At 40.9% G+C, this 27,924-nt stretch overlaps 1 protein-coding gene across 1 annotated transcript in view; it reads left to right on the top strand.

Moving 5' to 3' along the window:
* GNB1L (G protein subunit beta 1 like) overlaps positions 1–21,418 on the top strand; it is a 48,786-nt gene extending 27,368 nt beyond the window's left edge. The window contains exons 6-7 of the mRNA XM_044290004.1: positions 19,823–20,038; positions 20,962–21,418. Of these exons, the coding sequence (XP_044145939.1) occupies positions 19,823–20,038; positions 20,962–21,228 (483 nt within the window). The 3' untranslated portion in view covers positions 21,229–21,418. The remainder of the gene's footprint in view (positions 1–19,822; positions 20,039–20,961) is intronic.
* Positions 21,419–27,924: the final 6,506 nt, after the last annotated feature.

The raw sequence follows: 27,924 nt of genomic DNA, 5'->3' as shown, positions 1-27,924 counted from the left end.
CTCGTCGATTCGCTCATCCCTACTCATGACCTATCCAGAGTATAGGTCATCATTTATAAAGTTAGATAACCCTTTTAAATCATGCTTTTATGTTAAACATTCTTTTTAAATATTTTTATTTTATTTATTTATATTTTTTTTTCATGTCACTGCTTCTATTTAAAAAAATATATATATTAAGAAATATAAAAATGGTGTTGTTTTTGCAATGACAAGTAGCCCTAAAATATGTCAGGGCTTCCTTTTCTGTACAGGTCACTTTTCAGCAGTCATGTCATTATCATCACAGGCAGGATTACAGTTAATTATATCCTTTCTGTATAGATGATACAGGATCCACCATTCACAATAGGTGGTTGTCAAAGCTTATCAGCTCCCTCCTGACCTCTGCAACGGTAACAGATTATGCCTAGGAAACTCACATAGAAGTCAATGAGGTCCCCTCATGTGCATTATGTCTATGATCCACTTAGCAGCTTTCAAAGAAAGGAAAGTCCTGACATTTGTTTAGGCCTAATGGCCAGTCTAAAAACTGCATGATTTTAGGATTCCAGTGACATGGAAAATAAAAAAAATAAAATTAAAACGCCCAAAATGTTAAAATAATGTTTAACATAGAAACATTATCTAAACAATAGGCAATTTCTGACACATTCCCATTAAGACAGTGTCCAGATTTACACAGTCTTAGGGCAAATGACAATGCTCGGTCCTGGAAACACAACCTGTGTGTCAGCTGCACCCCTCAGACCAATTGGGGCTCCTCTGACCCGAACTGACTGCATCATAATGATTTATGATGTAATCGGTTCCTATCTGATTGTGGGCCTTTTGTACTGTACTCACATCACTGCATCATAAATCACTGTGTAGCAGTCAGTTTGGATCAGAAGAGCCGCCGTTGGTCTGGGAGATGTGGCCACACACGGGACATGTTTTCCAGAGTGAGGGTGGTCGTGTACATGAGCCCTTATTGATAGTCAGTTTTAGTAAATCTCCCCCATTGTCTCTAATCTCCCTCCTGACCTGAGGTTAAGAGGAGAGGTGTAAGGATTAAGCATGGAGTATTCCTGCATGATGTTATTTACTGTGCAGCATCGCACGATATATCACGGTATATAGTCATCTTGCATCCAGATTTTTTATGGTGTGCATCTGATTTATTGTTTAATAAGCTATGTAATTGTTCAGTTAAGGAAACCCTGTGAATAATGACAGATCTAGGATTACAAACTAGAATGTACATGATGTTTTCTAAATGTGCTGTTGAAAGCTTTTTAACCTCCAGGTATTTTACATAAGTGTCAGTTGAAAAAAAATTAATGTGCTGCTTAAAATAATGTGTGGACATGTTGTGTTTTTTTTTTTTTTTTAAAGCTTATTACACTAACATCCCATAATATTATGAAAACGATCCATATGAGGAATTAGAGGGGTTGTTAAAAACTTGGCCCATAGCCATGGGGCTGTATAAAAAACATTTTACTTACCTTTTCTATGTCCTGCCTCTCTAGCGACATGTTCTGGTCCCACAGTGCTGACATTACATTTGTGTGACCAGTCACTGGCCTCAGCAGTCATATGCCATTCAGGTGTGACTGCTGAGGCCGGAAATTAAAGAATGGCACATGACCTAGCAGGGACCACAGCAACTTGGACTGGAGCGCTGAGACATAGAAAAGGTGAGTTTTGGGTGTTTCCTTTATTTTATTGGCTACCTGTTTTAAAATATTTAATAAATCTTGAAAAAAACCTTTTTAAAATAAACTTGTCTCTAAGATTATGCTTCCATATATGAGGGCACAAGAGTTAGTAACAGGGATGTGCAGAATGGGCAGTTAAAGGGATTTTACCACCCACAGCACTGAAGAGAGTGCACACACCTGTGATCAGAAACTGGCAATAGTAGAGCCTTAGGCTTTTGGCCGTATTTTTAAGCATCTAATGATGGCTACAAGCAGCCAGAACACGGGGGGGGGGGGGGGGGATTTGCCAAACTGTTGGAAAAATTTGTTGCTAAGACAGCAGATTCCACCCTTCATTTTTCAAAGCGGCTCTGAAAAATGAAAGGTGGAAGCTGATTGGTTGCTGTGGGCAACTAAACCAGTTTTCCTTTACGTCAGTTTAGATAAATATCTTCTATTATGTTTTAAATCTTCATCTATGCAGGGGATTTGGAGCCCAGTAAAAAGGTTCTCCCACTACTGTAAAGATTAAGAAACGTTCAATCTATAAATACTAGAAAAGACAAAATAGTATTCAGCAGTAGACATTCACTTAAAGGGGTTGCCCCCATGAAAAATATTGTACGGTTTTTAAACCAGCACCTGGATCTGAATGCTTTTGTAATTGCATGTAATAAAAAATGTGGTTTAGCTACTAAGTTATTCAATAAAATTTATCAATATAGGGCCACTTGATTTCTTATTTCGTTAAGTGGCTCATTAAGAAGGCCACACATGCTCAGTTTCTCCTTCTACTGACTCCTGATCTGTGATAGGTAGAGCATGGACACGTCTCCTGATCTGCAGTAGAGAGGACACTATCCTTGAGCTTTCAACTTGATATAAATCTAGCAGAGCAATGAATGGGGTTCAGGCTTTGTTAGAAAGAAAATCCTCCACAGTTGATTAGATCCATTCCAATTGGACAGTTCCTTAGAGGATGTAGAATATGCTCCACTGACCACAATTTTGAGGAGTATGCAAATGACTTGAAACAACATTTTTTCCAATCGTGGATATAGTCAAAGATCCATTAAAAATGATTATATGAGGCCAAAATCTTGCTCCCGTTCTAATCTCAAAAAAATCTAGGGATGATAGGGTGAGATTCATCACTAGTTATCATTCCAGATGGTCTGAGATGTTTGGAAAAATATTGGCCGGCACTATTGACCCGATTGTTGCAAAGTATGCCACTTCGGGCCCTTCGGTAGCAGCAAGAAGATCTAAAAACTTGAAAGATCATTTAATAAGGAGTCTTTACATCAAACCGGTCCCTTCAATTTTCCCAGGGATAGAGAAACCCAAATGGGGCTTGGTCCCATGTGGGAGATGTATAGGGTGTACTAACTTGGAAAGGGCTACTGAGTTTTGTGATGTTACTGGTAAACAAATTTTTCAAATTACACACCAACTGACCTGCTTCAGTACAGCGGTGATTTATTATGGAAGATGTCCTTGTCCGAAAGTGTATGTGGGCCTTACCACAAGGAAGCTGAAAGTCCGGGTACGTGAGCACGTTCGTGACATTTCGATTGCTCTTAATTAAAGAGATGTGATGAGTTTGAAACTTGTCGACAGACATTTAAAAACACAGCATGCCTGTGATTCCAAGGGTTTGAAGGTCCGGGGAATAGATTGTTTCCACTATGAACATTTTTATGTACACAATCAAAGAAACTTGCTCAATTGGAATGCAAATAGATTTGGAAATTGAATACATTATGCCCAAATGGACTCAACAAGTCCACTAGTTTTTTTATCTTTTCTATAAGCATTTAACATTACACTGTATTTGTACAGGAGGTTTTTGTACATTTCACAAGGTTTATACCATGTGTATATCTTTGCTAATAACAGATTGTAATCATGGGCACAAATCACTGAACATACAACTTATTAATAACCTTAGACAGAGCTCTTGCTAGTCTAGTTCTGCTAGTAATTATTCATCGAAACAATTGTGGATTAACAAAGCCGGTGTCTATAATATCTGGAAAAGGGCTATATATCACTACTATTAGTAGTAAATGTAAACTCGCAGAGAAACACCTTAATCGACATGTGACAAAGAGTAGGAATGTTGCAAAACATAGGAATGTGACATAAACGTAGGAAAACGCGAGGTAATCACTCCAGGGGAGGGGAAATGTGAGGTCTCTGATTGTCTAGTAAGAGTTGCTGTGTATCCGGGCTGCTAGCAAAATTCAGCCAGGGCTCCCATACCTTGTAGTATTTGGCCGTGGCTTTATAAGTAGAAACGCTCAGATCCTCCAGCCTGGCCACTTACCCTACTTTACGTAACCAGTGAGATATGGGTGGTGTCACCGTTTGTTTCCAATATAGAGGAATCGTGCTTTTAGATGCTAGTACCAAATGTCTCCATAGAAAAGTATTATAATTGGTCAGGTAGTCATGTAGGATGTTCAGAAATAAAGAAGGCAGTGAAATCTCAGGGGATCCTATAAACACCTTTTTTTTTAATATCTTTTCCACCTCTACCCAGAAGGGGGTGATCAGTTCCACCATAGGTGTACGTATGAACCAGTACCTGTAATGCAGTAATGCATCTCTAGCAGGATGAGGAGATGAGAGGATTCATAGCATCTAATGCTACGGGTGTTTTCTACCATCTACTAACGATCTTGTAGGATGTCTCTTGCACAGTAATACATCTAGACGGGCCACATGCATTTTTGTACACCGCTATAATGTCTTCTTTGAACAATTTAAGGTTTAATTCTTTCTCCCATGCTTCTATATACGAGAGTGTAGAGCAATCCACAGGACCCACAATCGTTTAATATATTATGGATATCCGCTTCGGAGGAGGGGATCTTTGTGTTGCTAACTTTTCAAACCAGTATTAATCCCTATCCAGCATATCGGCAATCTGGATGCTTTTGTAATTGATCAAAAGTTGAGAGTATGTGAGATGATCCAGTTTAAGTCCCGGGAGCTTAAGTTGTAACGTGGGCAGGTCCGGGAAAGGGCCATCTATTAGTATGTCACATAATCTGTGGTCCTTTATTAATCTTTGCTTATCAATCCAATGAGAAGTGAATGGGTCCTTGAGTCCCAACATATCCCTCACGTTTAAAAGTGGAGAGGGGTGGGCCCATACATGCTCATTGTTTTTAATTGCTTTTAATTATAAAAAGTTATATTGTCATTGCATGTAATTAACCACCTTCCATCTTTCAGACTTATAAATATATTGCTGGACCTAATGATTATTTACAGCGAAGAAAATATTTTTTGGGTTTCTATTCACAATTAATGTTAATTTTTTTTTTCTGATACATCACATCGTTACATTTATTTAAGCAAGGATTATTTTATGTTGCATATTATTTCACATATCACTATCATGTTCACGTGTCTATTTCCTATCCTATATATCACATTATCACGTTTATATAAGCAAGGATTAATTTATTTTAATCCTGTTACATACCAAGTCACATATCATAAAATCATGCTCACATATTCACTGCATCAGCATAATAACTCCTCACAATTATTTAAATGATTAGGTTTTCATTTCATTTCACTCATAGTAATTAATTCTCTCACGTTTTTCTTATACTTTTATATTATATTTATTTTTCACTTACGGTAATCATGTTCACATTATTCACGGTTGTAATGCGGCTTTTTATGAAATTGATTATGGATGTCGCTTTAGGTTATTTTACACATCTCATCAAGTTTCACCAATTGAATACGTTTATGGGATTATTATTATACATGTGCACTTCCATTCCCTTTTTCCCCCTTTTTTTTCATTTCCCTGGTTTTTGCGCTGTTATGCAAGCCTGTGCATGCTCTACTTGACTCCCTGGTGCCGCTGATATCATCTCCGTAATCTCGCAGGATGTATCGCGTCATCGTGTGACCCGATGTAGAACACGTGTCTTATTTCGCGTCACAAAGCAGCGGCCCGTGATATCATTACTATATTCAGTTCAGGTGTGCGCGCTAATACAATCTGTGTTAGGATTGGTTGGTGGGGGTATTTATTGTGAGTCCTGTGCTGATGTGGACAAGGTTCACTGGTTCAGACGAAGGTTCACTGAAACGCGTGTCGGGGTTAACGCCATCCCAGAGGAGGCACAGTATGGGGTATGGGTAATATATTCTGCCTTGATGATTTAGAATATCGATATAATTGCACTTGCAATTTATTCCTTTACCATCACGTGGAGCAGTATAGATTGCCAATGTGCTTTCCTTTAGTGATGTCCCCTTGTCCCTGCACTTGTTTTTTTTTTTTTATAGTGTATTGTCCTTTTGAATCATGTTTAATAAATTATCATTGTATATTCATGCGGTCTGGTAGACATTTTGTAGGTTTTTGTGATTAATGCCTGGCATGTGTCTAGTTAGACATAATTGTTGATTGTGTTGTGATATCAGGCCACTTTTTAGAAGTATACTTTGTTAGAAAGAGATTGCCATGTACTGTATGATGTCTGATTTTCATTTTTTGCATTATTTATGGGTTAACCCCTTTAAGGCATATTGTATGGGTTTAAATTATGGATCTGTAACAACTGATTGAGCAAACTGCATTCTCTTCATTGGTAGAGCTAACCCAACAGTAGTGTTCTCATGAATGGAGACATAAGCTTGGCAATAAATATACGGTACAAGCTAAACACACTACACTACGGTAGTCTGTATATCTCTGAAGTAGCTGATCGGCGATACAATTTACACACATGTTGGCTTAGAATCCAGTCATTTTAGGCCTCTTTCAGACTTGCGTTGTCCGGATCCGTCGTGTACTCCACTTGCCGGAATTACACGCCGGATCCGGAAAAACGCAAGTGTACTGAAAGCATTTGAAGACGGATCCGTCTTCAAAATGCTTTCAGTGTTACTATGGCACCCAGGACGCTATTAAAGTCCTGGTTGCCATAGTAGGAGCGGGGGAGCGGTATACTTACAGTCCCTGTAGCTCCCGGGGCGCTCCAGAATGACGTCAGAGCGCCCCATGCGCATGGATGACGTGCCATGCGATCACGTGATCCATGCGCTTGGGGCGCCCTGACGTCACTCTGGAGCGCCCCGGGAGCTGCATGGACGGTAAGTATACTGCTCCCCCGCTCCCCGCTACAATTTACCATGGCTGCCAGGACTTTAGCGTCCCGGCAGCCATGGTAACCATTCAGAAAAAGCTAAACGTCGTATCCGGCAATGCCCCGAAACGACGTTTAGCTTAAGGTCGGATCCGGATTAATGCCTTTTAATGGGCATTCATTCCGGATCCGGCCTTGCGGCAAGTCTTCAGGATTTTTGGCCGGAGCAAAAAGCGCAGCATGCTGCAGTATTTTCTCCGGCCAAAAAACATTCTGTTCCGGAACTGAAGACATCCTGATGCATCCTGAACGGATTTCTCTCCATTCAGAATGCATTAGGATAAAACTGATCAGTATTCTTCCGGCATAGAGCCCCGACGACGGAACTTTATGCCGGAAGACAATAACGCAGGTGTGAAAGAGCCCTTAGATGGACATTATCATAAAAATTAATTTTATCACATATTGACAGCCTGTATGGGAATATTCTATGTTTTTGTTTAGTTTTTTACAAAACTTGGGTGGATGATTTTCTGGATATCATTTTTTGAAGCCACTCAATGTAATCTACCTCCTATCCTGGCCCTTGAAGCTCTTCCTTGGTTTGCACATTTTCAGCACAGCACTCTCTTGACACTCTCAATCAGGCCATCAATGCGGCCAGAGAGGGAAGGGGGATGAGTGACTCAATTGGAGCATACATTGATAAGTGCAGGGCTCTTCTGTGGATATCTTTATCTAGACCTATCAAGAGCACAATATAATTGTCATACTGTTATCGGAATTCTGCAATCTACTATTTTACTAACAGATAATCTTTCCCTCACAGCATAAGTAAAATAACAATGTTATGTGCTGTGCTGATGGATATAGGACAATATTTTATATTTCATTTTCAATTGCATAGTACTTCTGAAATTAAAAAGAAAAAGCCAAAAATTCTTTAGAAATTGTTTTCTATGAATATTGGGGGGAGATATACTAATACTGGTCTTACATTCGCCGTTGAAGCAAAATTAATAAATGTGATGCATTTCTAGGCTGTCTGTGCACCAAACCTTTCGATCTGCTCCAGCTATGAGATGGTATAGGTTTACACCAGTTCCTGGCTTAAATGATACTAGATCTTACGGGCCATGGAAGCCATGTTGCCTCCTGTTAAACCCCACCCACTCTTCTCAGGACAGAAAAAAAGTGGTGAGACAAGTCTGTCAGAGGGGTGTGTCCCTGCACAGTCTGACATCACAGCACTAATTGGACAGTGTTAGAGTATGTAGGGCACACCCCCAAAACGGGTTGTGGCCAATTTATTCATAAACCTCTTAGAATAATAGAGGACTGAACCATAACAGAGTTAGAATTGTTATTTCATGAAGAATACAGGTTTTTACTAGAAGACATGTTAAAAGCAATTGTATTTCAAAAATACTTTGCAAAACATGTTAGGACATTACCAAGATTTTCCGAGATTAAAATACTGGTCGGTAAGGGTCCTACACCAGAGACCCCCGTCAATCAGCTATTTGAGAAAGCATTGGCACTCCTTTGAGTGCCGCAGCCTTCTCTCAGCTTTTCCTAGGCCAAGTTATGTCACGTTCATCGATCACATGTCCTAGGAGCAGTTCATCCCCATAGAAGTGAATGGGGCTGAGCAGCGATACCAAGCACAACCGTTATGCAATGTACGGTGCTGTGCTTGGTAAGCATGGAGAAGGCCGCTGGTTCCTTCTTAAACAGCTGATTGGTGGGTGTTAAATGGCCACCAATCAGATACTGATGACCTATCCAGAGGATAGGTCATCTGTTATAAAATGCCGGGTAAACCCTTTTAAATGTTGTCTAAGGCCTCATGCACATGACCGTTCTTCGGGTCCGCATCCGAGCCGCAGTTTTTGCGGCTCGGGTGCAGACCCATTCATTTCAGTGGGGCCGCAAAAGATCCGGACAGCACTCTGTGTGCTGTCCGCATTCGTTGCTCCATTCCGTGACCCCGCAAAAAAAATATAACATGTCCTATTCTTGTCCGTTTTGCGGACAAGAATAGGCATGTCTACAATGGGCTGCCCGTTCCGTTCCGCAAATTGCATGAGGCCTAATACTAATTATCTTAAAGGGGTTGTCCCCCAACAAATATTCTACAGTTTTCAAACCAGCGCCTGGATCTGAATACTTTTGTAATTGCATGTAATTATTAGTTATTCAGTAAAATGTATTTGTATAGCGCCACCTGCTGTTTCTTGTTTTTCTTATTTCTTTGTCCTGCTTGCTGAGATGGCGCACATGCTCAGTTTCATCTTTAAACTGCCTCCTTGTCTGTGATAGGAAGAGCTGAGACACGCCCCCTGAGCTGCAGGAGAAAAGACACTCCTCCTAGCTTTCAGCTTGATATAAATCTAGCAGAGCAATGAATAAAGAGATCTCTGGATCCATGTGAGGTACAGGGCTGGTTCTAGCTTTGTTAGAAAGAGATTGTCATGTACTATATGTTGTCTAATTTTCATTTTTTACATGACTCATGGGATAACCCCTTTAATATACCGCTAAATATTCCATAGTGCTTTATAATAGGGGAGTTAATCAAGTAAAATGAAAAAAAAAAAAAAACTGAAGAGAAGTCACAGCCCATGAGAGCATAATCTAAAAGAAAAGGCTGAAGTGACGCAATAGATACATGATGCTAGTTTGATCTCAGGGCCCAGCCCCATGTGTTGGCATGGGGAATACAGCTGTAGGAAGCAGTCAACCAAGTTAGTGTCTGAGCCAACACTGGCCAATAAAGGCCTGTTTCCCACAGGCGTATTTGGGCTGTGAAACGCGCTCCTTGTGATGGCTGTATTTCCTGGGCTAAACACTGCTTCTCTGCCCTGAACTCACTGCATCATAATGATCTGTGATGCCGTGTGTTCCTGCCTGACCAGAGGTCTATTGTACTGTGCTCACGTAATGCCATCAGTATAGTACAGAAGACCTATGGTCAGGTGTGAAATTGGCCATAAGGTGCAGAACGATGTCCAAGATCAGTCAATTGAGGAACATTTTGACAACCGCTGTACTCCATGGGTCTTTGGGAAGCTGCAATCATCCAAGCATTTTACCTGAAGCTGTAGGTATGCCAGTTTGACAGCCACTGTCTGTTAGTGACTATCTGCTCTGGCCCAATGAGGAAGGTTTTACCTAGAGACAACATTAAAATAGCATTATTGTCGTAAACACTCACATGGAGCGAAATTTCCATTTAAAATGTTAGTGCCTATAACTTAATGTGCTGTTAACCCCTTAGAGACCAATAGTGGACATATTTGTTGCCAGCAGATGATTCATCAATGTGATCTTATGGTATTGGCCAGTATGCCCACAAGTATGCGGTGGCAGCATGGCTGTATTACCAAACATCTGGGATTGGAGAAAACTCTGATCTCTGTAGTTTGACTCCTTAGATGCCTCAACCAATAGCGACTGTAGCACCTAGCCTGTTTGGCCCTTTTGGAATATAGCAGACATGCAAACTTTTCTCTGGAAGCTAATATGGATTAATCATGCAATAAAGAGATTGTAGTTTCAAGTGCCCTATTGGGACTAAAAAAAAAAAATGTTAAATTTTACTTTCTATTTTAACTCTCATTAAAAAAAAAAGTGGTTTTTTTGTACTAAAAGAGACCCCTGTCCCCAGGTTTAGACAGCAGGAAATTGTAAAATTTTATATTTTATACGAATTAAAACTTCCCTGATAGTTTCGTGAAGTGGAAGGGATCAGTAACACTAACTTTAATAGTCTAGGGTAGAGGGGATTAATAGTTTACAGTCAGGTCCTGTTAATCCTAGTCTGTCATCTTTTAACTAATGAAACAAACAGCAATCATGCATGTGGTGACATGATAGGAGTATCAACATCGCAAACTTCAGTGTACAGTACAATACTATATCCACTGTGAAGACCTCTTCTTGCTGGTCTGGCTCCTCCCACTGGTGATATCTTTAACCACCTCCGGACCGCCTAACGCACATGTGCGTTCCGGAGGTAGCAGGCTGGCGCACAGTCACGCATATATGCGTCATCTCGCGAGACGCGAGATTTCCTGTGAACGCGCGCACACAGGCGCGCGCGCTCACAGGAACGGAAGGTAAGCGAGTGGATCTCCAGCATGCCAGCGGCGATCGTTCGCTGGCAGGCTGGAGATCCGAATTTTTTAACCCCTAACAGGTATATTAGACGCTGTTTTCATAACAGCGTCTAATATACCTCCTACCTGGTCCTCTGGTGGTCCCTTTTGTTAGGATCGACCACCAGAGGACTCAGGTAGGTCAGTACAGTCGCACCAAACACCACACTACACTACACTACACCCCCCCCCCCGTCACTTATTAACCCCTTATAAACCCCTGATCACCCATGATCACCCCATATAAACTCCCTGATCACCCCCCTGTCATTGATCACCGCCCTGTCATTGATCACCCCCCTGTCAGGCTCCGTTCAGACGTCCGTATGATTTTTATGGATCCACGGATACATGGATCGGATCCGCAAAACGCATACGGACGTCTAAATGGAGCCTTACAGGGGGGTGATCAATGACAGGCGGGTGATCACCCATATACACTCCCTGATCACCCCCTGTCATTGATCACCCCCCTGTCATTGATCACCCCCCTGTAAGGCTCCATTCAGACGTCCGCATGATTTTTACGGATCCATGGATACATGGATCGGATCCGCAAAACACATGCGGACGTCTGAATGGAGCCTTACAGGGGGTGATCAATGACAGGCGGGTGATCACCCATATACACTCCCTGATCACCCCCCTGTAAGGCTCCATTCAGACGTCCGCATGTGTTTTGTGGATCCGATCCATGTATCCATGGATCCGTAAAAAATCATGCGGATGTCTGAATGGAGCCTTACAGGGGGGGTGATCACCCTGATCACCCCCTGTCATTGATAACCCCCCTGTAAGGCTCCATTCAGACGTCCGCATGTGTTTTGTGGATCTGATCCATGTATCCATGGATCCGTAAAAAATCATGCGGATGTCTGAATGGAGCCTTACAGGGGGGGTGATCAGTGACAGGGGGGTGATTACCCTGATCACCCCCTGTCATTGATAACCCCCTGTAAGGCTCCATTCAGACGTCCGCATGTGTTTTGCGGATCCGATCCATGGATCCGTAAAAATTATACGGACGTCTGAATGGAGCCTTACCAGGGGCGTGATCAATGACAGGGGGGTGATCCGGGAGTCTATATGGGTGATTACCCCCCTGTCATTGATCACCCCCCCTGTCATTGATCACACCCCCCCCCCCCCCCCCCTGTAAGGCTCCATTCAGACATTTTTTTTGGCACAAGTTAGCGGAAATTTTTTGTTTGTTTTTGTTTTTTCTTACCAAGTCTCATATTCTACTAACTTGTGTCAAAAAATAAAATCTCCCATGAACTCACCATACCCCTCACGGAATCCAAATGCGTAAACATTTTTAGACATTTATATTCCAGACTTCTTCTCACGCTTTAGGGCCCCTAAAAAGCCAGGGCAGTATAAATACCCCACATGTGACCCCATTTCGGAAAGAAGACACCCCAAGGTATTCCGTGAGGGGCATATTGAGTCCATGAAAGATTGAAATTTTTGTCCTAAGTTAGCGGAAAGAGAGACTTTGTGAGAAAAAAACAAAAAAAATCAATTTCCGCTAACTTATGCAAAAAATAAAAAATTTCTAGGAACTCGCCAGGCCCCTCATTGAATACCTTGGGGTGTCTTCTTTCCAAAGTGGGGTCACATGTGGGGTATTTATACTGCCCTGGCTTTTTAGGGGCCCGAAAGTGTGAGAAGAAGTCTGGGATCCAAATGTCTAAAAATGCCCTTCTAAAAGGAATTTGGGCCCCTTTGCGCATCTAGGCTGCAAAAAAGTGTCACACATCTGGTATCGCCGTACTCAGGAGAAGTTGGGGAATGTGTTTTGGGGTGTCATTTTACATATACCCATGCTGGGTGAGAAAAATATCTTGGTCAAATGCCAACTTTGTATAAAAAAATAGGAAAAGTTGTCTTTTGCCAAGATATTTCTCTCACCCAGCATGGTTATATGTAAAATGGCACCCCAAAACACATTCCCCAACTTCTCCTGAGTACGGCGATACCAGATGTGTGACACTTTTTTGCAGCCAAGGTGGGCAAAGGGGCACATATTCCAAAGTGCACCTTTCGGATTTCACCGGCCATTTTTTTACAGATTTTGATTGCAAGGTACTTCTTACACATTTGGGCCCCTAAATTGCCAGGGCAGTATAACTACGCCACAAGTGACCCCATTTTGGAAAGAAGACACCCCAAGGTATTCCGTGAGGGGCACGGCGAGTTCCTAGAATTTTTTATTTTTTGTCACAAGTTAGCGGAAAATGATGATTTTTCTCTTTTTTTCTTTTTTCCTTACAAAGTCTCATATTCCACTAACTTGCGACAAAAAAAAAAAATTCTAGGAACTCGCCATGCCCCTCACAGAATACCTTGGGGTGTCTTCTTTCCAAAATGGGGTCACTTGTGGCGTAGTTATACTGCCCTGGCAATTTAGGGGCCCAAATGTGTGAGAAGAACTTTGCAATCAAAATGTGTAAAAAATGACCGGTGAAATCCAAAAGGTGCACTTTGGAATATGTGCCCCTTTGCCCACCTTGGCTGCAAAAAAGTGTCTCACATCTGGTATCGCCGTACTCAGGAGAAGTTGGGGAATGTGTTTTGGGGTGTCATTTTACATATAACCATGCTGGATGAGAGAAATATCTTGGCAAAAGACAACTTTTCCCATTTTTTTATACAAAGTTGGCATTTGACCAAGATATTTTTCTCACCCAGCATGGGTATATGTAAAATGACACCCCAAAACACATTCCCCAACTTCTCCTGAGTACGGCGATACCAGATGTGTGACACTTTTTTGCTGCCAAGGTGGGCAAAGGGGCACATATTCCAAAGTGCACCTTTTGGATTTCACCGGTCATTTTTTACACATTTTGATTGCAAAGTTCTTCTCACACATTCTATGAACTCACTATGCCCATCAGCGAATACCTTAGGGTGTCTACTTTCCGAAATGGGGTCATTTGTGGTGTGTTTGTACTGTCTGGGCATTGTAGAACCTCAGGAATCATGACAGGTGCTCAGAAAGTCAGAGCTGTTTCAAAAAGCGGAAATTCACATTTTTGTACCATAGTTTGTAAATGCTATAACTTTTACCCAAACCTTTTTTTTTTTTTGCCCAAACATTTTTTTTTTATCAAAGACATGTAGAACAATAAATTTGGCGAAAAATTTATATATGGATGTCGTTTTTTTTGCAAAATTTTACAGCTGAAAGTGAAAAATGTCATTTCTTTGCAAAAAAATCGTTACATTTTGATTAATAACAAAAAAAGTAAAAATGTCAGCAGCAATAAAATACCACCAAATGAAAGCTCCATTAGTGAGAAGAAAAGGAGGTAAAATTCATTTGGGTGGTAAGTTGCATGACCGAGCGATAAACGGTGAAAGGAGTGTAGTGCCGAAGTGTAAAAAGTGCTCTGGTCATGAAGGGGGTTTCACCTAGCGGGGCTGAAGTGGTTAAAGGTCCTTTAGCTACACGAAGTCTGAGCTTTCATGTATATGCCAGATCACTAAGGAAACAGTCAGGGGGTCTCGCACTGCTGGAGCACCCTGACTGCAGATTATAAGACTTTTAAGCAAGATTTTTTTTCCTATTATGAAAAAATAAAATAAACTTGCCTCCCAAAAAACATTTAGTCATCAAAAAGTCTTCTGTATCCCAGAGTGGTACTGAGATAAAAAAAAAATATACAGTCTGTACTGAAAATGGCAAGACCTCTTCACATCTACGTTGGCAGAAAAATAAAAATGTTATGGATGTTTGTATAAGGTTAAGCAAAATACAAAAGATTTTTAATAAGTTATTTTATTATGCAAAAGTAGTAAAACCTGAAAAAAACTATATAAATTTGGTATTGACATAATCGTATCAACCTGCAGAATAAAGATATATCATAAATATACCACACGGTGAACCTCATAAAAAAATTAATAAAACACTGACACAATTATTATTTTTTTGCCCACCTCACCTCCCAAAAAATTAGATAAAAAGCGATCAGAAAGCCAAATGTACCCCGAAATGGTGCAGATAAAAACTACAGCTTGTCCTGCACAGTTCAGTCAACAAAAAATAAAAAAAGTTGATTCTTTTAAAAACATTTCAGCAAATTCCATGTTAGAAAATCCAGATGCCGATCCTTCCCATCTGAACCCTAGCATATCCACAAACAGCAGTTTATGACCACATATGGAACCTGTGGTCATAAACTGATGGTGGGTTGTTCCATACCATAGCTGGGCTTCTCATTCTGTTTGATTTGTTTTCTAGAAAAGATTAATTAGGTTCACACTTGCGTTGTGGTGAGGTGCAAAGCTGCTCTACAGCCGCACAGGTAAACAAAGAAGAGGCTAACACATGCGATTCATTCATGTTTAAAGGGGTTTTATAGGCTCCCAATATTGATAACCTATCCTCATAATAATATACATAGTAACATAGTTTGTAAGGGTGAAAAAAGACATCTGTCCATCTAGTTCAGCCTGTTATCCCACAAGTTGATCCAGAGGAAGGCAAAAAAAAAAAACTGTGAGGTAGAAGACAATTTTCCTCACTTTAGGGGAAAAAAATCCTTCCCAACTCCAATCGGGCAATCAGAATAACTCCCTGGATCAATGACCCCTCTAGTAACTAGGGGTGCACCGAAATGAAAATTCTGGTCCGAAACCGAAAATTCAGGATACCCCTTGACCGAAACCGAAACTGCCTTTTTGCCCAAATACTTTTAAAAGACCCCCCACCCCATAACAGTGCCATCCACAGACCCCCCCACCTCATAACAGTGCCATCCACAGACCCCCACCCACCCCATAACAGTGCCATCCACAGACCCCCACCCACCCCATAACAGTGCCATCCACAGACCCCCCCACCTCATAACAGTGCCATCCACAGACCCCCACCCACCCCATAACAGTGCCATCCACAGACCCCCACCCACCCCATAACAGTGCCATCCACAGACCCCCCCACCTCATAACAGTGCCATCCACAGACCCCCACCCACCCCATAACAGTGCCATCCACAGACCCCCACCCCATAACAGTGCCATCCACAGCCCCCCCCCCCCCCCCCCATTGTACAATTAATAGAAAATAGCGGGGAGGGACTGGGAGGAGGAGCTGGGGGCCGGTGCGTTCACTGTTCTCCGGCCCCCAGCTCCAGTAGTTATAAAATGTTGTACAATTAATAAGCATTCTATTCATGAGGCCCCCTCTGCAGTATTACATTCAATACAGCCACATCCTACTCACAGGGCTGTCATAATGCTGGCCGGCCGGGCAGACGAGCGGCAGCGTCACAACTGACGTCATGTGCCCGGCCTACTTTCTGAATGAAGGAGGCGGCGCAGGCATGTGACGTCAGTCGTGACGCTGCCGCTCCTCTGCCCGGCCGGCCAGCACAGCCCTGTGAGTAGGATGTGGCTGTATTGAATGTAATACTGCAGAGGGGGCCTCATGAATAGAATGCTTATTAATTGCACACATTTTATAACTACTGGAGCTGGGGGCTGGAGCACAGTGAACGCACCGGCCCCCAGCTCCTCCTCCCAGTCCCTCCCCGCTATTTCCGGCCGATATGTAAAAATATCGGCAGAAACAGATTTCGGTGCACCCCTACTAGTAACCATAACCTGTAATATTATTACACTCCAGAAATTCATCCAAGCCCCTCTTGAATTCCTTTATTGTACGCACCATCACCACCTCCTCAGGCAGAGAGTTCCATAGTTTCACTGCTCTTACCGTAAAGAATCCTCTTCTATGTTTGTGTACAAACCTTATTTCTTCCAGACGCAGAGGATGTCCCCTCGTCAGTCCTGGGGAAAAATAGATGATGGGAGAGATCTTTGTACTGACCCCTGATATATGTATACATAGTTATTTGACCTTGCCATAGTTTTGATAATCTTTCAGGGTACTGTAGTCCTCTGAACCCTCTCCAGCTCTGCTATGTCTGCCTTGTTCACAGGAGCCCAGAACTGTACACAGTGCTCCATGTGTGGTCTGACTAGCGATTTTGTAAAGTGGTAGGACTATGTTCTTATCATGGGCATCTATGCCCCTTTTGATGCAACCCATGATCTTATTGGCCTTGGCAGCAGCTGCCTGACACTCACTTTAGGTAATTACTATCTGATCGGTGAGGGTAAGGCACTACCACCAATCGGCTGTTTGTTGCAGCCTTCAGGAATTGGCAGTGTAAATGGAGAAGAAACTATGGCTCCATTCAAAGTGTAGTGACCAGTAATCCGGCACGACCATTACCCTTTGAACGGAGCTGAGGATAGGTCATCAATACCCCTTTAAAGAGCAGTTCTAGGAAATGTCCGTTGTTTTTTTTTCCTGTTTGTTTGTTTTAGTTTTTTTTATATATATTTTTCTCCTCTATTTGAAATTGATGAAGAAAAATCGGCACAAAACCCCCATAGGCTGACAGACTCTGTCATGGCACAAGTGAGATCTTGGTATATGCACATACAGAGGAGTCCTTTATAAATATATAATCTGAAAGAATTACGCAATTATGTTTGTTCATGCATAATACAAGCAAATGAATCCAAACATGGAACGAACAGCATGAATCTTACTGCATAACAAACCAAGGCTTTAAACCTGACATTCCCCTGGGATATTTATCCTGGCTTGACCAGTTCCTGTCTGACTGGTTATTATGGTTCACTCTAGTCAGATGATGAATCCCTTTCTCTGAAAAGTGACACTTTATCCACTGAAGTTCCATCTCCGTGGAGTTATTTCAGAGGCTAAAATAAATGAGGTGTCTGGTCAGTATGTCATGCCCTTTGACCTCTGCCATCATTAATCAAATGATAACTGATTAGTTACAGTAATGGTCAGACTCCATGCTAATCCTTCAAGAAAAGTTTTTATTTTTAGAATGCAAGATCAACTTTATTATAATTTGGCCTTTCTTTGTACAACACGTGGGGGGTGTAATATTTATTAACAAACATACCTTACATTGCATAGTTCTGTACTGCTCCATTTTGGGTAGAGTTTCATGTGTGATTTATTTAATTCCAATGTTTTTTTTAATCTTATTAAATGTATTCTGGATGGAATAGAGCCATGTATCATATACATAATGTAGAGGTTTGCACAGTTATAAGGCACTTTTATAGTAAGACATGTTCTTTTTCTAGAATATACCCTAACATTATACTGTACATTTTCCTTTTATTACAGTTAACATATTGATTTATGCATAGGAAGAAGAGTACCTGTATCTTTATGAATACAGTTTGTTACGTACCTTGTACTGATCTCGCGCTATAGCATTAAAATGAGCATTTTTCACCTATCCACAGGATAGAATACTGCGCTGTCTTTTCCACAGTACATCTGTCCAATAGACTTTAAATGTAGCAACACTGCACTCCATGTGAACTCCTCCTCACCACGGTCTTACGCTGAATAGGACCAGAAGCCTTGGGACCCCTGTTCAAATGATTGTTGTATGCTCCATCAATCAGACATTTATCACTTATCCTGTGGATAGTTGATAAATGTAATTTAAAGGGCATCTTCAGCAGATTTGTACCTGTGAAACTGGCTGACCTGTTACATGTGCGCTTGCAGCCAGCTGAAGGCAACTATTGGTCCCATGCTCATATGTGCCCAAATTGATGCTAAAAATGAGGTTTTAATATATGCAAATGAGCCTCTAGGAGCAATAAGGGCGTTACCGTTACATCTAGAGGCTTTGCTTTGTTTGCAACTGCTGCATCCTTTCCCATTTTGATTGACAGAACCAGGCAGTAAAAACATCATCATGCCAGGTCCTGTCAATTAAAGGAATTATCCAATAGTAGAAATACCCCTTCTAAAGACTATAGTTACCCGTTCCCTGGCACCTGCGTCCCTCGGAATCGCTGCACGGCCGCTAATGCGTCTCCCCATCATGCAGATCAAAAGCTCTGGAAATGGGGGGGGGGGGACCAGCCTCCCTAGCATTGCGGGTGACGCTAGGGAGGCTGGTCACCATTGCAGCCTCCTATTGGCTGCTTTTCTGTCGCCAGGTGTTTTTATCCTCGCAACGGGGAGATGTAAGTATCATCTGTAGGAAGGACCCAGGCATTGTGGGGGGAGTATTTCTACTGCTGGAAAACCCCTTTAAAGTCAATAGGGCACTTACATATATTAAAACATCATTTTTAGCAGCAATGCGGGCACATATGAACATGGAACCAACACAGATGCCTTCAGCTGCCAAGTGCACATGGAACGGGTCAACGAGTTTCATAGATCTGTGGACAGATTCTATTTACGGTAGATTCACACCACTGTTGGGACCAACATTTTGAATATATTGTGGGAAATTCTCCTAATCTATAAATATAACATATACCCATAGGCTATCTTTATTCAGACACATACCAATGCAGCAGCCTTGGAGATACATTTGGCTATACTTTTCAATACCACTGTATAAATTAAAAAAACGATATATTTTTTTTATTTAAAGGAGTCAATGGTAGATACATGCAACTGTATAGTTGTGCATACGTGCTTTCTCAAGGTTGTTTCAGTTGATGCCACTGAATAGGTACATGCCATTTTTGGGCATCACAAAGTCAGCATTCCCTGCTGATTCAGTGTCTGCATAGAGCCCCTTTTTGTCTGCTGCTCTTTGTTTTCATACCAGGCAGTGAACAGGAGCTCGTCTTCGCTTTCAGAGATGTATCTTTTGACAGACTGTTGACTGATTCCCTTAGCAACCAGCATAATGATATGACTAAATGTAAAGGTCATAAATGTTTAAATATAAAACAATTGATTGCGATAGTTACATGTTGTAACATAATAACTTTGTATGTCATTTTAATGACTATTTAATTTCTTTGTTAAAAGCCAAAATCTGGAAGTAGCCCTTTGCTTGTTGTTGGCTATGAGGATGGCTCAGTAGCCCTATGGAATGTCTTGGAGCACAGATTACTGAGTAGGCATATATTCCACAAGGAGCCTGTTATGTGCATTGACTTTGACTGTGACAATGCCAGAGGGGTCTCTGGATCCTCTGAGAATATATTGAATACCTGGAGCATTGATGAACAACAGAACTTCAAGGTAAGAAGTTCCATATTGTTGGTTTTGTTTTCATAATTAACATAGCTCAATATCCATTAGTCATCTAATCACAGGCTGGATTCAGTTCAAAGGTCCGGTTGAAATCTTCTCATGTGTGTTCGTCTTTAACTTTAATTTTACTAGACATTTTGCTTATTTTGCATTTCTGTGATATTCTCACTTATAAATAAACTAGATTTTAACAAAGTCTATGTCATTAATTTATCAATTTCACTTATATGCAACTGTTTATCGTGACCAGTAATAGTACAGCCTGGATCATGAACACTATGGATAACCCCGTTTTTACTTGTTACGTTGCTCTGCTTTGAAACGTATGTACTTTATCTCTTACAATGTGTTGGCCTCTGCACAGCTGTAAGGGAATTTGTGACATTTGATTTGTTCCATGAGCTTTATCTCATAGTTTTTACCTAAATGGTCTTAAGGAGCATTAATAAAATAAATATATGTTCCTCCCACATAAATGATAGGGATTGTGAGCATTTTCAGTTGTCTTTTCCCACTCATCCATTAATAATGCAAAACAGATGTGAGAATGGTGCATTCCCGGTACCTGAGCTAATGACATCATGTGGGAATCAACAGTTTCTCTCCAGTCTTTTTCCCCAATAAGCAGCCCTTTTAACAGTCTTGACATCAGTGGAACCCTGGGCTTTAGTCCAGTTGTGTCTTCAGTAGAAAACAGTTTGGATTCCAGCAAACATTAGACAAGCAGAATTATATTAATAAGAAGAGCCTGCGACGGGGTAGCCTGGATTAGCACTGCTTGTAGCAGGCCAGTAATGGTGTGCCTCCTTCTTTGCAAGCACTGTGTGTCGAGCTTTCATGAAATTATGAATCTCCAGAACCTTGTCCTCGGTCCAAAAAAAAATGAGTCTGTTTTGTTCTTTTTTCTTAAGTATTACAAAGCACAAGAACTTGTCAATCCAGGAATTGCTGATGTCCGAATACGTCAGGACAAGAAGATTTTGGCAACAGCTGGCTGGGACTATCGTGTTCGGATTTTTGGGTGGAAGAAAGTGAAGCCATTAGCAGTTCTCCAGTACCATTCTGCAATGGTGCACTGTGTGTCCTTCTCAGATCACATCATTCCTGAAGAAAGGCTGCTTGCTGCTGGCTCAAAAGACAAAAGAATTAGTTTATGGTCAATATATTCCCAAACCTAGAAAGCAGTGGCATATTTTATTCTGTGTATGTAAATTGTGTTTCAAGTTGCAAAGACACTTTGGTAAACCAAACCGCAACTACAACAAAAGTGATGAATTTCTGTCGTTTGACCTAGCATTGTATTCTATAATGTCTGGATGCTGATGTGTAAAGAGGCCTCTTGTAATAAATATTTTACACTTTTTCTTACAAACCAGTTATGTTTCTTATATGTTCCATGGACATTAAATAACATACTGGCAGTACATACACCAGTGTTGCGTTTATCACCTTGTTTACATCTCTTACTTCATCCCACATGCATTAGCCCTATTACTTTTGAGAAGCTCATTATTACTTGGCTCTATAAGGCCCCGAAACACGAATTTGCTGGTGTTTTTAGCTGTATTTTGTTTCTAAACAACTATGTGGACCATGTGTTTTTTTTTTTTTTGCCACATTATTTCTATAAAGCCTCATTCACACGTCAGTGTTTTGGTCAGTGATTTCCATCAGTGATTGTGAGCCAAAAGTGTAGGCTACACAGAGATCAGGTGTAATGGAAAGATCTGCTCCTGTTCTGTGTTTAGAGCTGTACCTGGTTTTGGCTCCAAATTACTGATGGAAATCACTGACCAAACACTGACGTGTGAATGAGGCATAAAGGAGATTTCAAAGCACCAACAGCTTAAACTTGCTGTATTAAAAAAAGAAATAAAAAAAAAAGCACCAGAGACCCAAAAATGCCAGTAGCAGAAAGACTCCCTGCATTTCATATTTTCATATACTTTCAGTGAACATCTGGAGCTAGTGTTTTCACTGCAAAAAAAAAAAAAAACTCTTTCATGTCTAATTTTGGCCTTGCTATTACATGTTGGTAGGCGATATTGAGGGAAGGAGTAATCTGCGAGTGAGTTTAATTTGCTGACCTAAAGTTGTCAAAGAGCCAATAATTGATTTCAAAATGTGACTCTTCTGGACTAAGCAGATCGGAAGCAATGGCAGTTTGATAAAAAAAAAAAAAAATGCACAAGGCAAGTCTTGCCTATTTTTTTTAAAACATATCTCAATATACCATTATGATGAGATGAAGAATGGTTCCCAACAACCCTTGCTGGATCTCACTAACTTATAATGAGGTATCTGTAAAGAATAAATCAAGGCAACTGGACTTACTGTAGATTTCTTGAAAACGTTTCACTCGTTCTCCCAACGACAGCATTGTATGTGGCAGACAATAGATGTCTGAACCCCGCCTCTATTCAAGCTTGGCTTCTCCATTTTTACGTAGATGGCCTCCTTCACACCTCGTTTGTACCAATCGGCCTCCTTATCCAAAACACTTATTTGACTGTCTTCAAAGGTGTGACCAGTTTCTTTTAGATGTAAGTACACGGCTGAATCTTGACCAGAGGTTTTGGCTCTTCTATCCTGAGCCATACGCTGATGTAGTTGTTGTTTTTGTTTTGCCTATATACAGTTCTGAGCATTCCTCATTGCACTGGACTGCGTACACAATGTTGTCCATCTTGTGTTTAGGCGTTGGGTCTTTTGGGTCAACCAGTTGTTGCCTCAGTGTGTTGCTGGGTTTAAAGCAGACAGGGATGTGATGTTTATTAAAAATCCTTTTGAGTTTCTCAGACACCCCAGCTACATATGGGATAACCGTGTACTTACATCTAAAAGAAACGGGTCACATCTTTTGAAGACAGTCAAGTACGTGTTTTGGATAAGGAGGCCGATTTGGTACAAACGAGGGGTGAAGGAGGCCATCTACTTAAAAATAGAGAAGCCAAGCTTGAATAGAGGCAGGGGGGGGGGGGGGGTTAGACATCTATTGTCTGCCAAATAGTGAAATGTTTTCAAGAAATAAGTTGCCTTGATTTATTCTTTACAGATATACCATGACCAGGATGAATGAGAACCTTCACAGACTTATAATGAGGTCTTTAAGGTTTTCTTTGGAGTTCAAGTAGTTTTGCTGACAAGAACAGTGCTGCAGACTGTGTGATCTGAAATGATGGAACAGATAGCATAGTAATGTGAACATAAACTCCTTGACATCAGGTTTTTCCCATAATTCTAGTAATACGATTTTAATTTATTTATATTCAGATTCTGAATATATCTCACAAGGGGCTTTTTTTTTTTTTTTTTTTTATCGCTCTGATTACGCTAGGCACTGGTCGTGTGACAGCTATCGCAGCTAGGATCACAAAGTAGTGGTCATCGCATAGAAATAAAGGAGATCACAGTGTGTGTCCTAAAAAGATCGAACATAAATTTCTATGGGATCACCACTACTCTGCGATCACAGCCACAAAAGCTGTTGCGCGACCAGTGTCACGTGTGCCCTATCCTTAAACTGCCTATTGGAATGGGACAGAATCTTATGGTTGCTATACATATTAGATGAATGACAGCTAAACTCACCAATTTTAGCAGGTCTAGCTGGCCACCTAACGTGTATGAGGTCATCCCAACATTTTCAGCAATGGCAGATGCTGGGGGAAGAAGAGTCTGCTGTGTTAAATTTCAACATGCCTGCTCCTTTTGTCCTCAAAGGAGAATAGTTGCCACTGGAGATTCCTGGAAAGGGCTTATTCCCTTCTAACTATTGAGAATACATGAACAGTCAGTCAAGCTGAGCATGCATGTGTATGGGGGGTTCAGAAGAAATAGCTACTGGCTAATTCACTATATAATATGTATAGCCCCATTTAAGCAATGGGATATTAGCATGACAGAATAGATTAAATAAACTTAATTGTGATTCCTTACTCAAAAACTTTAATAAGATCAACCTTTGAACACGGACACATTTACGGTAAATAGGCCATTAGTCATAGCATTATTCAGAAGACAAAGTAATTATACATTAGCATACTAATGATCAAAATAGTACAATAAAAAAATAAATTCATGGGCTAAAGATCTAGAGTAACAGGTTTTTTAAAATTGCAATTAGATAGGTAGCTAGATAGGTAGCTAGTAATGAATAGGTAGATAAGAGACAGTTCTGTATCTGCTTACCTCTCCTCTGCTCCACCTATTATATTATCATAATCGGTTCAGTGTATGACCACTTAAAAGTTGCATTTTAGAGAGAATTAAAACGGGTTGTGTAGTGTCCTGATCATCAATATCGGCTCGGCAGGGGCTCAACCCCCAGCACCCCCATTCTGCTCCTGTGTGCGCTGTGCCCACGGCATCAAGCTTGTAGCGACCATGCAATGTAATTACAGCTTCCTCTGTCCCTCAAGTGAATGGAAGAAGAAGCTGAATTTACAGATCAGTAACACAACCCCTTTAAATGAATTATCATTTTAACTGTCAACATTTTTTCTCTATTCTACAGATCTGGTTTATAGACATGTTCTATAAAGTACAACATTTGATAGCAACTACAAAATGTTGAAATACTAAATTTGTTGTCTGCCTAAAAGTCCTTTTAGTCAGGCCGATGATAGACCAAACAAGTTCATAAGAATATTTGCTCCCATTCATCGGCCCATCTAAACACCCCATCAGCCAACAAACGTGTTTGGATCTTACACATTGTATTAGCATAAAATGCGAACGTAAACGGGATGGCAAACGATATGAGGAACAAGCAATCATACAAACTATAGTTTGTCCCCATACAATTTGTATTGGACCTAAAGAGCCCTATGAACCAAGCGCCAATCATTGATTACTGCTCCATATAGCCCCATATGTTAAAGATGTTTTCAGAGATTCCCCCCGCTGATCAGTTCCTGTAAGTGCCATGGCCATCTCCCAGCTTTCCCTACTCCAGAAATCACGTTCATTGGTCACATGGCCAATTCTAACCTCATAAACACTCATTTAAGCCATATTCTTATAAGTTTGATAAAGGTTTAGCTATAATGAATGTTTAAGGTGTTAGAGATAAGGCTTCACATGATCCATCAGCTGACTGGACTGAGAAGTGATACTCTGCAAACAGACTGATTGATTGATTTTTATTTTATTTTTTGTATCTCAAAAACGGCTAAACGTTTTTCATAAAGGCCAATTAAAAAAATAATTTTGTAGCCCGAAATAAGTATAATACAATTATAAAAAATTGCCCTGAAGGTGTCCATGGCCTCTAAATGTCATTTTGAGCTACTTACTGGACAAGTGTTTAGAGATTCATTGCATTCACTACCAACATGTTCAAAAGACCAGAGGTCCTGTGCTTTTTAAAATGAACTAGTTCCTTTCCTCTGTTTGCACAGGAATACATGCATGGGGACATTCTTTTGGCTGTTTATCTGTATGGGAAACTAAGACTTTTAAGTGAAGCTATAAAATGTGACCCAAGCCATATAGGCAGTAGTAAAGCCTGATCCACCTGATGAGAGGACCCATCATCAGACTTTATGTACCAGGCTAGTCTCATTTTACTAATATTTTTGCCAACATCAACCGGTCTTTATTATGTTAGTAGTCTTTGAACCTTTACGGGATGTTGGAAATGATATCTGTGAAGAAACCTCATGATGTGCAGGACCATAGCTTTAAAAAAAATAATGTTGAAAACCTTGTGACCAGAAATGTCCTTTTGGATTCTAATTGGTCAGAACTGCCATTTTGACCGGGGTCAGCACCTCTGTTTCCTTTACAGTCAGCACATAATATGCTAGCTATTTTATTTAATTTTTTTACACAGGACATTTTTCAGCTGCTTTCTTTTCCAAGACCAATAACAAGGTAAAATAGGTCCTTGGAATCCATGTGTAAAAAATGTAATTTGCGTGTAAAACTCCAGCTCTTTGGGCAAACTGCCAGTCAAGCAGCATGTAGTTCCCAGACCAGATGGCAACATCAATATTCCTTTGTGAACTGCAAGCTCTCTGCACTGAGCTGCTGCAAAGGGGTGTAAATTTGTTCCCAAAACATTTGGCTGGCCTTGCTCCTTTTATATATTTTATCACTCTTTAATTAAATAGACTTGCTGGTAATTATATTTTATTTCTTAAACTATGCTTTCCTTTGTGTGGGATAAATCAGTGCAATATGCTGAAGTCCCTATAACTTTTTTGCCTTTTTGAATTTAAAACGTAAATAGTTGAGTTATATCTGCTTGCTCTTACAGCAAAATATTGCATATTTGTGATAAAAAGTAGTTCCTGCTTTCTTTTCTCAAATTACTATGTCAAAATGTTCTTTAGTTTTAAGTAATGCTAGTCTGACTTGACAACAATTAGAAGTTGTGAGCAAACAACTTTGAAGAGGGTTGACCTGTAATGAAGTGTTTTCCTGGCTGCAGCGTTGACTTCAGATCAATGACATGTCACTGCTGCTGCCAATAACTGGTTTCAGTGGTGCACTAAAGATGCTTGTGATTGCCTGCAGTGGTCATGTGTTGTCAATATGATGTCTTGAAACTGGACCAGACCTTTTAATGCTGGCTGCACACACACAAGGGATTGTTCATATCCTCTGGCGCATCAGTTTTGGTGCCAGATGTAAAATAGCCAGACAAAAGATCTGCCTGTAGCATTCTGTCCAAAGATGTCAGGTTATGGAAGTTGGAATGGTACACATACACATATATCAGTTGTGTCCAGCAACAAAAGAAAAAACAACTTGCTCAGCACAACTATATGTGGGCCAAGCCTTATCGGGACATGCACTTGAGCCGAGCGTCCTTCAGCCTACATCTATCCCAACTCCTCTGTAAGCATGCAAGCTTGTACTGGCGCTAATGTCTGTGAAGCTTATGAGATTTGAATGTGGGTGGGACTTTGAGAGGGTGATTAACAGCTCTGGTATAAGGTTCTGTTGCACAGTACTGATCTGTGAGAGCTTCTGTCCTCCCTGCTGCTGACATAATTTTCTTGGCTGTAGCAGTGACATTCTGTGCACACAGTTCAGTGTGCAGCCAATCACTGGCTTCAGCTATATATAGGATGTTACTGCTGAGGCCAGTGATTGTGCACTGAGGTCACCACTGTAGCCAGGAAAATGACATCACCTACGGTAAGGACTGGAGCATAGTGCTGGATGCAGCAGGGGAGAAAAAGGGTAACTATCAATTATGTTGTTATTTTAGCATATGTACCGGGGTGGCTCACACAACCCCTTTGATTCTACTGGCAAAACTGCTTATTTAACTTGGATAACCCATTTACACCTTTTTCCTCTCCATCTCTGGGTAGTTTTGAAATCCTCTTTGGACACGAATAGCTATATATATATATATATATATATAAATATATTACCGGCGCTGGCATACAGAGAGGGTAGGGGAGGGTGAGAATTGTTACATGTATATACAGGACACTAATTACGAGGTCTCTCCCTGTATCTGCTGAATAGTCGTTCCAGGAAGCGCTGTATAGATATGATGGGACGCTTCTTGCTCTAACTCTCAACTAGCGCGCTGCCCCGGCCGGTAGCTAGCGCACATGTGGAGGAGCCTGCAGGGATGAGTTCAGGAGCGTCTTCGTGTGACGTCTTTGGACACTAGAAATGTTTTTGCTCATCTCCAGCAAAGTGAAGAAACAATTCACAGTAGTGAGTTGTTCATCTTGATGGTTGCTGTATTGAAGAGCTTACATTAGTTATACACTGCACTGTATACATTTTGTTTACTGGCTACCTCTGTATAAAATATTGCAATATATTATGCAATTGTATACAGCAAAAAAAGGGTACAGGGACACTCTTTTTTTTGTACCCTTGTGAAGTGAATGATGAACTAT

Source organism: Bufo gargarizans, chromosome 1, assembly GCF_014858855.1.
Source record: "Bufo gargarizans isolate SCDJY-AF-19 chromosome 1, ASM1485885v1, whole genome shotgun sequence".
Classification (NCBI taxonomy): Eukaryota; Metazoa; Chordata; class Amphibia; order Anura; family Bufonidae; genus Bufo; species Bufo gargarizans.
Note: the sequence above shows the minus strand (reverse complement) of the source record. Positions and strands in the feature narration are given on the sequence as shown.